At 40.2% G+C, this 12,026-nt stretch overlaps 1 protein-coding gene across 1 annotated transcript in view; it reads right to left on the minus strand.

Moving 5' to 3' along the window:
* The window catches only part of PHLPP2 (PH domain and leucine rich repeat protein phosphatase 2), a 73,489-nt gene that overhangs the window by 17,791 nt on the left and 43,672 nt on the right, over nt 1–12,026 (minus strand). Inside the window, exons 7-12 of the mRNA XM_072731577.1 lie at nt 11,168–11,314; nt 10,555–10,785; nt 9,133–9,335; nt 6,084–6,144; nt 2,496–2,591; nt 503–658 (exon numbers count right to left, since the gene is read on the minus strand). Of these exons, the coding sequence (XP_072587678.1) occupies nt 503–658; nt 2,496–2,591; nt 6,084–6,144; nt 9,133–9,335; nt 10,555–10,785; nt 11,168–11,314 (894 nt within the window). The remainder of the gene's footprint in view (nt 1–502; nt 659–2,495; nt 2,592–6,083; nt 6,145–9,132; nt 9,336–10,554; nt 10,786–11,167; nt 11,315–12,026) is intronic.

The raw sequence follows: 12,026 nt of genomic DNA on the forward strand, positions 1-12,026 counted from the left end.
AATGTGAATATAGTTCCAAAGATCACTCCAATGACCAGTCAGTATAGTTGGTTGTGTTGGACCCTGGCTCACGGGTGCCAACGTGTCCCGGTGGACGCCCCAGAGACTCAGACCCCAGACAGGCAGATGCAACAAGCAAGAGGGTTTATTGGACGTTTGCGCAAACGGGCTCTCCGCCTCAGAGGTGGCAGAGCCCCGATTAGCAATTACAGGCATCTTTTAAAGGCAAAAAACTGCGGGAGTAGCATAGCATTCGGGTTATGACATGATTGATTTCTTTGAAGGTCAACACGACCATGTTCAGGGACTTTTCCAGTCAGGGCGAGGGGGGATAGTTTTTTTATCTTGGAAAAACAGAATGTTTTTGTTGCTTGAATTCATGGGAGGCGCCTGGATGGGCTGCCTCTGGGTTAGGCCTGGTCCCACTCACGGGGGCGGGGGTGTGGGGTTTCTTCAGTTGCACCAATGATTCTCTCCTCTAAATAAACTTGGTGGCACTTACTTTAAGGCCTTGGAGAAGAGAGTATCTGGCAGCCTGGTGAGTAAGTTATGCTGAATATCCAACACTTCCAGAGGGATGTGCTCCACCAGCATGGGCAGGCTCTGCAGCTGGTTGTGTGACACTGTCAGCTTCCTAAGACTCAAGCTACTAAGGATTCTAAGGGAAACAGTACAAAGAAATAAATGAAAAACTTACTTAAATCATTCTTTCTGAGTCTGTCCTTGGCCACCTCCCTGAAATGAGTAAACTAACAGCAGCATATTCTAGACAGTCTAATCACTGGCAAGCACCTGGGCCAACAGAGCAGCCATGACCATATGCTTATCCACCACCCACCAGGAAGAAGTCATTATAAAGTCATTTTGGGAAAAGGTGACTTTAAAGCAAACAATACAGAAGAGATCTAAACCAAAAAAGCCATTTCTAGAATAAACTGATTTATATTTTAAGTCTAGACAGTACCACAAATGCAGTGAGTTTATTAATATACAGTTTATCCTTGAACAACCTGGGTGCGAACTGTGTGGATCCACTTACATGTGCATTTTTTTTCTAACTTCAGTATAGTATTGTAAATGTATTTTCTCTTCCTTACAATATTCTTAATGAGATTTTCTTTCCTCTAGCTTACTTTAAGAATAGAGTATATAATACATTTAACATACAAAATATGACTGTTTATGTCATCAGTAAGGCTTCCAGTCAATAGCAGGCTCTTAGTAGTTAAGTTTTAGATTGAGTCAAAAGTTACACGTGGAATTTTGACTGTGCAGAGGTCAGGACCCATAACCCCCATGTTGTTCAAGGATAACTGTAATTGATGTTAATAAATAATAAAATATAACAAAATATACCACTTATTTAGTGCTTATAATGTGCTAGGCCAATTTTACTATTAAGTTCAGAAGGGTTAAGGGGCTTTGATTTGCCAACAATCTCACACTGAATGTGAGAAAGAGTATGGTCAGGACTTGAACTGAGGTCTGACTCCAAAAGCTGTATTCACACCTTGTACACTGCAAGCCTCTAGTTGTTTTTTTTTTTTTAAAGACTCCACTAAGGGACTACACATTTTACATCTCAGTGATTTTGAAAATCCCATTCCCTCACCCATAGCACCTTCCTCTCGCCCCCTCACACTCAGAAATCTTACCATCCTATAAAAAGGTCAATTCAAACATGCAAATCTCTCAGAAAGCATTCTATAATTGTTCAAAGTTGTAAATTTCTACATTTGATTCATACAGTGTAATAATGAAAAATGAAGGCTCTGGAGTAAGAATGACTACATTCAAATGTCAGCTCCCAGCATTTCTAGTCAAGTGTGACCTTGGGCATTACCTAACCATGGCAGGCCCTCATTCCCTCATTTGTAAGATGACCATAAGAGGGTCTACCTAATAGATGGTTAAAGGATTAAGTAAGATAATAAAAGCAAGGTTCTTAGAATACTACTCAGTTCATAATAACTTATCCAATACAAAATATCTATTATCACAATCAGATCCCTGATCTATGCCAATAACTCTTGTTACGTTTTATCACAGTTATCTGTGCGCAAGTCATCTCAACTATCCACTTACCAGTTCCATGTAGGCGGAGACCGTGGATTAGCCATTACTGTATTCCTTACGGCACTTCACACTGCCCTGCACTCAGTTAAGTACTCAATATTTAACAAACAAATGAATGAAAGTACCTTTGTAAAGCAACCCAAGGGGTGCCTGTATGGCTCAGTCAGTTAAGTGTCTGACTGTGGCTCAGGTCTTGATCCCAGGGTCCTAGGGTTGAGCCCCATGTCAGGATGACATGGGTGAGGAGCCTGCTTCTCCCTCTGCCTCTGCCCATCACCCTGCTTGGGCTCCTCTGTCTCTCAAATAAACAAAATCTTTTTAAAAGGGGGGGGGGGCGCAACCCAAATCTAGGAAAATAACTGCACACACATACATGCAAATACACGTAAGACTACACACATACATTAACATACACATACCTCATGGGAACTTCTGTCAGAAGATTATAGCTCACATCTAATATTTCCATCTTCTTTGCTTCACAGGCCCAGTCAGGGACACATTCTAGCAGATTTCTAAGAAAATAATTAAAAGGCATTGCTGAAGATGACAAGTTGAACTCATTTCACTGGTCTGTAATGTATGTTAGCCAGCCCGTGAGCTCCTTGAAGGCAGGAGCACTCTCCCAAGGCATCCCTAGCATACTACCTGGAATACAGCAAATGCTCAATGAATGTTGTTGACAGGCAGAGAGAGACAAACATACAAACATGTAATAGTATATTGGATCAATTATGCTACTCACTCAAAGAAGACACAGAGGTGTTATGCAGTAAGGAAAGCATGAGGTAGAGAGATGGCATGAGGAAAGACAATGAAAGCAGGGGCATTTTAAACAAATTTTCAGAGACAAGTAGGATTTGCACAGGTAATGAATGCCTGAAGGAGAAGAGAAGGAAATTGTGGAGAAAATGAACCAAGTGAACACAGGTGAGGAAGCAGGGACAAAAGGTAAGTGGTGGCAGAGTCTACAAGCCACTCATAACGTGAGCCCAGCCATTTAGTAGGGCACCAATCAGGCAGATACTTAGCAAAAGCAATTCTACGTTCAGATGCTACTTAGCTTTGCTAAGGCTTAAAGTGTCTACTGATCAACAGATTACACAAGGCAGGAAAAAGCAGGCACTGAAGCAGGGGATGCACAGAGGCTGTTAAGACAGCCACGTGAAGGGACCACCTTGCCTGACATGGATCAGGGCCAGCTCCCCAAGAAATATGACATCTAGGTCAGAATCTGAAGAATGCTGTCCAAAGACCCAAGATGAGGAAGACATACTGAGGAGGAGGTGACAACATGAGCTAGGGTAGAAACAAGAAAAGAAATGGCTTGGTGGGGCAGCCCTGGTGGCGCAGTGGTTTAGTGCTGCCTGCAGCCTGGGGTATGATCCTGGAGACCTGGGATAGAGTCCCATGTCGGGCTCCCTGCATGGAGCCTGCTTCTCCCTCTGCCTGTGTCTCTGCCTCTCTCTCTCTGTGTGTGTGTGTCTCTCATGAATAAATAAATAAAATCTTTAAAAAAGAAAAAAAAGAAATGGCTTGGTGTGTATAAGGGATAATAAACAGTCTGGTGATACCAGAGCAGCATATATGGAGCCAAAGGTAAAAAAAACGACCTGGAAAGACCTAAAGACCTAAATCATGTCTATAAGGGTGTGACTGTATCCTGCAGGTATACCGGGATCACCGAAGGAGTTTGTAAGCAGTGGGAAGACTTGGTCAGTTTTGCATTTTCAACAGCTCACTCTGTGGATACCCAGAGGTCTGGCTGAGGTGCTTATATTAGTAAAAGAAAGCTGTTACGGAATTCTAGCCACAAAATGATATGGGCTTCAAAGGGGGGTAATTAATACACATGGAAGGGAGGGGAGGGATATCAGAAACCCTTAGGAAGCAAATATCAAACAACTTGGAGGTGAATGAGATGGGAGTAGAGCAGAGGGAAGAATAAAAATGATGTTTAGGCTTCTTGCCTAGACAGCCAGGGAGAAAATCATATCCAGAGAAAGGACTGGTAGGCTCCAAATGAGGTTGAAAATTTGAGTCACGAGTGGTGTCCATCTGATAACGACTATCTTACAATAATGCCCAAGGCTGAAACAGACACAAAACATCAAGCAAAGCTAGGGTTGGAGGAGTGGATAAGGAGTTTCATTCTGCACATGTTTGAGGTACTTGGAGACCGGCAGGCCAAAAATGCCTAATGCAAAACTGGACATGTGGGTCTGAGGCTAGAAGAAGAGGTCTGGGCTGGTGACCCAGGTGATGCTGGTGCTGAAGTGTAGCTAAAATCACTGGACCAAATGAGACCGTCAAATGAAATGTAGTAGGCAAGGACAGACCAGAATAAGTGACCTGTAAAAGGCTGGCTGAGGAAGAAGAGTATGTGAGAGACAAGAGTGGTCGGAGAGGCATTAAAAAAAAAAAAATCAGATGGTATTAGCCAGCTGAGGAAAAAGCATGCTTAAAGAAAAGAGATCAAGATCAACACTATCAATATAGAAAAGTTCCATATGAGAGGGTCAAAAGCAAGCTGTGATGGGATAAACAAATGGGAACTGTGGAAACTGAGCCAACAATGAAAATACTGAGAAACTAGGACAAAAAGGAAATGAGAAGAATGAGGTAGTACCTCAAGGGGCTGCAAAATAAAGCAAACTCTGTCAAGACAGAAGAGGTGTGAGTGTACGTAGACTGAGAAAAAGGAAGACCCTGACCATACACGAGAGGGGAGAAAGTGAGGACTCACAGAGCAAGGTCTGGAGCAGGGCAGGGGATGCCACCCTGAGCCCAGAGGCAGGATTGGACTTCCCAGAGGAAAGAAGCTGAGAATGGATATGGATCTACATGCAAGGTGGTAGGAAGCTGAGCAATGTGGAGCAGATGCCTAAGACGCTGGAAGGAGCTGACAAAAGAAAAAACTGATAAGCTCCAGATGAGGATGGAAACTGATTTACAGGGGTGTCCATATGATTATCCTTAGCAAGGATCAAGCCCAGAGGAGAAGGTCAATCTTAGTATTGACCCATGCTGGGGTTTTGTGGGGAAGATATGAAAGAAATCTAGAACAACAGCTTAATAATCATGGTAACAGGGATGCCTGGGTGGCTCAGTGGTTGAGCGTCTGCCTTTTGGCTCAGGAAGTGATCCTGGGGACCAGAAATCAAGTCCTGCATAGGGCTCCAGGCGGGGGGCCTGCTTCCCCCTCTGCCTATGTCTCTCATGAATAAATAAAATCTTCTAAAAAAATAATAATCATGCTAACAGAGTAACAACAACAAAAAGAAACCTGGCTACAACAGTTAGTATTTCCTGGAAGACTATTTTATGCCAAACACCATGCTAATACTTTGCATTTGTTACCCCATTTAATCTTTATAATAACCCTGACCATATAGGACCCTTTCTCTTTTCTACCTCTCTATAATCACAGCATCTAATAAGCTACCCTGTAACTGCTTATTTGAGTCAAACTCTTCATTAGGCCATAAAACTCAACCACTGAATCCCGAATGTCCAAGAGTGTTAAAAAAGAAGGAAAGAAAGCAAACCTCAGTTATCTTTGTCCTGACCACCAAAGGAAGTAATAAAATCCTGAATATAATTAGTATCTCTCCAACCATCAGACCAACACAGGTCATAAGAATACCCCAAAAATTAAGAGAATAAAATTAAAAACAAAAACAAAAACAAAAACAAAAACAAGAATTATCTGATTTCAGTCAGCAGAAAGGAAATCACTGCCATGAAGGAGATAAAAGGTCTTTGTTTGCATCTCATTCTAAATCCCCAGACTTTAAGAATGAGTAATTCACAGGCACCTTTCTGTTTCAAGAAGACCCTTCCTGAAATAGATGGTATTCTTCTACTCATCCTTTCTCCCTTCTCCAGGCTATCCAAATATTTCAATGTATTTAGATCTCTTCTACCTCAAAATTACCGGAAGTATCCACATCCATCTCTTAAATATTAAGAATCAAACAGGCACCATTCTCATGAGACACACTCACCGGGAAAGTTCTAGAGAAGTGAGTTGACTGGGTACTGGATAGACATTCACTGCTGTCAGCCCTAATCAAAAAACAAATAGGTGTTAGTGACACTCTCCAAAGAAGAAAGTAACTGAGAGTAAACAAGGGCAGAGTGGTTCGGTGAGATCACCAGGAGGAACACTGATGTCATCTACTGAGATGAACTGAAGACAAAAACCTGGGTAGCTCAAGATGACTAACTTTACCAGATCCTGATCTGAAAACCAAATAAAACAACTAATTGAAGGATCCTGTGTACTGGTCTAGATTCACCCCAGCTCAAGCAGTTGTTAAATGTTGGCAGTGACTACGAAGCTTTCAAACTTAAAAAAAATAAAATAAAATAAAATAACAATTGGATTTTTACTGGCAAATCTTACCTTTTAAATAAAGTAAAACATAAATGCAAGTGCAGAATCTTAAGAAAAGTGCAAAAATCTTAAGTGTATAGATGAACAAATTTTTACAAACAGAACACTGTGCAGTTACCAGTACCCAGATGAAGCAACAGAGTGTCACCAGCTGCTCCCGAGTCCCCCCTTACCATCACTTCCTAGCTGGGCAACCCCGCCCTGACTCCCAACACCACAACCACCTTTGCCTCCCTATATAAATACAGTCTGCATACTGTTCTGCCTGGCTTTATTCACTCCACACTGTGATTGTGAGATTTGGTCATAGACTACACATGCTGTAGTTCATTCATTTTCATGGCGATATCAAATTTTTTATGTAAATATACCACAGTCTATTTAACCATTTTAGAGTTGGTGAGCACTCAAGTCTTTTCCAGTTTGGGATTACTCTGATACTGACTGCTTCCATGAACGTTTTTTGTCCATGTCTTTTGTGGATTAATATAATCAGCATTTATCTGAAGTATAAACTAGGAGAGAGAGAGTGTGGATAATTCCACGGTTTTCCAAAGCGGCTGTACCAATATACACTCTCCACAGCAGACACTGGTGTTGTCAGTCATTTCCATTCTAGTCAGTCTGGTGGGTGTGCAGTGGCGTCACGCTGGGGTTTTAATGTGCACGTCCTTTTCCTACATTAACTGATCACTTGGATAACCTCTTTTGCGAGGCTGAGTTCTTTACTTCTGAGGCATCCGAGCTGCAAGTGTTGGTGTGAACTCTCCCAGGTTGTAGAACTTACGGATTCTTCCTTCCCATCCACAGTGGCTAACTTCAAACAAGCCCCATTTAGTGCAGTCCTGTGAGGGAATCTCAGCTCCCAAATACAGCGGGTACCAATGAGGCCTTTTCTAACAGGCCACTCATTCAGGTTCTCTAGATACTTTAGAATAGAGAAGGGGCCTGATAACAGATATTTACATGACAAAAGACTGACCACCACCTCACAGTAATACCTATAAACAGCACCCGGTGACAGTCAACTTTAACACTGTTTTGATCTAAGCAATTATTCTAAGCTACAATTGGAAACTTCTCTAGCATGATAAAAGACAATGAAAAGTTCTTAACTTTTATCCTAATAATATATTTTAGAGATATTGAAGAGAATAAAAAAATGAACATTCTTTCAACTCATCACCCAGCCTTTAACAAATCTTCACGTTCTGCCTTATATGCTTCAGAATTTTTTTTAATTAAAATATTGCACATACCAAGAGGTAAACATCATCCTGAATATGATTTTCATCCTTCCCATGGGTTCTCTTAACTGTTATGGCATACATATAGCTAAGGAAATAACATTTCTGTGTGTTGGAATATTTGATACAACTATCTTGGTGTACATAAAATTATGCTTTTTCCCCCCTCACAAAATGTTTCTAAGATTTATCCATATTAATACACAAAGCTTTAGGGCATTCATTTCCATTGCTGTGCAATATTCTATTGTATAAATATGTCACTGTTTAGTTTACAAATCTTCCTATCAATAGTCGTATTTTTTCTTATTTTTTTTTTAGCACAAATAACAACACTGGGATAAACATTCCTCTACACATCACTTTATGCACATGCGAGCGTGCCCGGGAGACATCCCAAGCGGACGAACTGGTAGAACGTGAGCTACATCCATCTTTGACTTTTCCTAACACTAATTGCTCTCCAAAATGAGTTGACGTACTGACCCTCTCTCATTGACAATGTAGGAGAGCTGCTTTTCCACATATTCAGTAGCACTCAGCATTATTTTTTAAAAAATTGATGAGTATACAGTGGCATTATCAAAATTTGCATTTCTCTGACACTTAATGATATCAAACATCTTTCCCCATCCCTTCCTTAAACAGAGAAAAAGTAATCACAATTTCCTTGGTAAGTATGCTCCATAAAAAGAATGGCCCCAACAGATATGGGGACTTTTATACTGAGAAATACTTCTGGAGCAAATCACTACTGAAATAAGGGGCTTCTCTTAGAACTGAGGCTGCACAATATTTTTGTCTAGAGATGAGCAAAGGTTTTCTGTAAAGGTGTAAACATATAGTAAATATTTTAGGCTTTGCAGGCCCTCCGATCTCTCTTACAGCTACTCCATTCTGCCATGGTCTTGTGAGATCAGTAATATATAAAGAAATGACTGTGGGTATTATTTCAATCAAATTTTATTCACTGGTATTTGAATTTCACAGAACTTTTCCAAGACCAAATCATTCTTTTGATTTTTTTTAACCCTACCCTAAAAAAAATGTAGAAACCCATTCCTCAAGGGCCAGGTGGAAGGCCAGATCTAGCCCCTGGGCTGTTGTTTGTCAACCCTTGTTTTAGACTATTATTGATACTCTATTTTGAACACGCTTGCCCTCCCTCCTACCCCTTGTTATTTTGCAAAATGCTTCTTATCATGCTCACTTGGCGAATCTAGCGAGGTCTTTTTATGCATGTCTCAACCATTTGAATGCTGACAGCAAACTTAAAAGACAAAGCTGATCTCAATGAGCTTCAAATCACACTTTGCAGAGTGGCTGAGCAAAACCACAGATGCCACTGTTCTTAGAAAGCTCTGGCGAGAGCTACAAAAGAAAAAACAGGAGGCTGGAAGGAGAACTCACTGTTGGAACTGGCGTAGAGAGTCCGAAGGGAGAAGCCACTGAGTGTCAGCTCTCTCAGCTGGTTCCGCTCACAGTGCAGCTGCTCCAAGCTACACAAGGAGCTAAGATCTAAGTCAGCTAGTTGATTGTCCCGCAAATCCATGTGGGTGATGTACTTATTTCCCTCCAGATTTTCAGTAACTACAGTTTTCAAATGGTTCATCCTTAAATATTCAGAAATAAAGAGATCATAGAAATAAATTATACTAAATACACTTACCAAAAGAAAAATAGGAATGATTCCTTTCTTTCCTAAACAACTCGAAAAGTTCACTATTAGCTTCACTTTGCAAGGTATTACATAATCACAGCCAACTCTACCTTGAGTTGTTTATAAACTTAGACAATCCAGACTTGCAAATACAAATACAAATTAAATAAAGAGAAAGGGAAAAGGGACCATGCTTACAAGTTGTTGGTTAAAAACTTAAATCCAAATACTTAATAAAGTTAGGCAGGGGCGAAGAAGCAGGCCAAAGGAACAAGAAGATGAACATAACCTTTTAGGTTAGGGAGTAGCAAAGCAGTCATGGTGTATCATGTGGAGAACAAGAGGAAGCAGCCATATTTTCTCCCGTTGCTCAGCCTACTCTTGTGCTAAGATTTACTTTACGTTTATTAATGGAAGGGAAAATAATCTGTATCTATATGGAAATGTTCAAGGGAAAATTACAGAGTATGGCTTCTTGGTTCTCTACTTTACTTATAGAGAACACACAGGCATGTTCTCATTCCCCTGTATTTCAGTACATTTTCCTGTGACTGTTTCTTTACAAGGAATGTCAATGGCTTAGTGTAAATGACAGAACACTATGCATATGTGTCTTTTACCAGCTTTCTTTAGGAAAACATTATAACTAGAAAATAAAAACTATAAAAAATTCATAGCAAAACCTTTAACATTCTAATTGCAATACAACAGATATCAAGAAAAAACCCAAAGATTCAATAGAAAAATGGTCAGGTTTAAGGAAAAATACAAACTACCAGTGAGCATATTAAAAAGATGCTCAACCTCACTCATAAATAAATGCTGATTAAAATAAAACACTGTTTTCTCCTAGGACACTGACACAACGAGGAAAAATACTGCTAAAATCCAACATTGGCAAGGACGAGAAGAAATGGGAATTCTATAAAATGTTACTGGGAGGGTAAGTCAGAACAACCTATGTCAAAGGTAATGTGAAAGTCTCTATCATGTGGTACACTTACCTTACTCATAATGTCTCTGCTACTGAGTAAAAAATGAAGCTTTACTACAGTTTGGAAAACATACACTGTTCTAAAATCCATATGTTTTAGAGAAGTCTTAGTAAAGAGAAAACATAAAAGACCATCAGAGGTCGATTTAAAGGAAGACATGGTGGAGAATGGCCTCACCTTAAATCCACATGTCTGATATGGCTCATCCTGTTCAGCACCCCAAGGTTTAGGACTTTCAGGCAATTTCCTGCCATAACCACTTTATCTAACATAGTGAGCTTCCCATAAACTTCAGGTATTTGACTAAAGTTGTTGAAGGAAATTCCCAGGGAAGAAAGCTGTTGCAGATTTCCCAATTCTTCAGGTAAAGTTGTCAGAAAGTTGCCATCAAGACAGAGGGTTTGAAGACTGTGGAAGAAAACAGAACGACACTTTGTGAGAGCTTTTAATCGGAATGGACAGAATTAGAGGGATGGACTCTGATTTATGCCACTAATTCATTAATGAATGAATCCAATAATGATAAAATACCCTATCTACAGAGACTCAACGACACACATCACTGACATGGATGGTCCCTCCAACATCAAAAATTGTCAAAGCTTCTACTGTTGAAACTGAGGGACTAACTGGTCACTCGTGCAAGCAAGTAACAGCTGCTGACTAGAATCCTCATAATTACATGATTTATTTCACTGCAAGAGCTCATGCAACTACATGCATTCCAAATCCCAGACAAGCTCCTTATTCTGCAAGTAAAACACCAGCCCAAAAGAAGTCAGACACTTACTTTAGCAGACTGCCAATCTGACTCGGCAGGTCGTGAAATCCATTACAGGAGAGGTTGAGCTCAGTCAGGGTAGAAATCTCACATAACAATACAGGAAACAACCCAAGTTTATTATGGGACAAATTCAGCCCCTTCAGCTGAGAAAATCTAAAAAGCAAACACACAAATTCTAGTACTGAATGAAAATGCCATCTGCTTTAAACGTCCACTGTAGAATTTGTTTTACAAATATCTATTGAGCACTCACTACACGCCAAACATTGTGCACAGCACAGAATGTGGAGATGCCTAACAGAGGCTCCATACCAACAAGGAAATCGGGTCTAGGGCAGTGGAGTTCTTCTCTCCTCTCTTTAAAAAGGCACAAAATCTTAAAGAAAATTCATGCTGGTATAATTATATCAAGTCAAATCATCTTTGAAATCGCTTCACCAAATTTCTACATATAAAATAAAAGACCTTAGAACTTACAAATACATGATATGGAGTTTTACATAGAAAACATGAAATAGTAACTTTTAGTGCTTCTGCTTCATTCCTGAAGGAAAAGTATACTGTCTTACTCAGAGACAGTATCATCATACACTGGATCCACAGGAATCACTCTGGGAATTTTACTTAAGAGTATTACACTTATGATTAAACTAGTGCAAGAGGCTAAGGCTGAAGTGGTGTTCTCCACGATGATGATATGTACCACCTGCTTCTAGAATGGAGTCATTGGTACCTCATTCTAATGCTCCTTTTTCAAATTTACAACTTTTGATTTCCAATTTTCCTGACCTTGAGTACTGATTGTTCCTTTGGCTTGGTGCCTTGACTTCGGAATTCCTAATCCAACCCTCAAATTAGATTAACC

Source organism: Vulpes vulpes, chromosome 12 (assembly GCF_048418805.1).
Source record: "Vulpes vulpes isolate BD-2025 chromosome 12, VulVul3, whole genome shotgun sequence".
Taxonomy (NCBI): Eukaryota; Metazoa; Chordata; class Mammalia; order Carnivora; family Canidae; genus Vulpes; species Vulpes vulpes.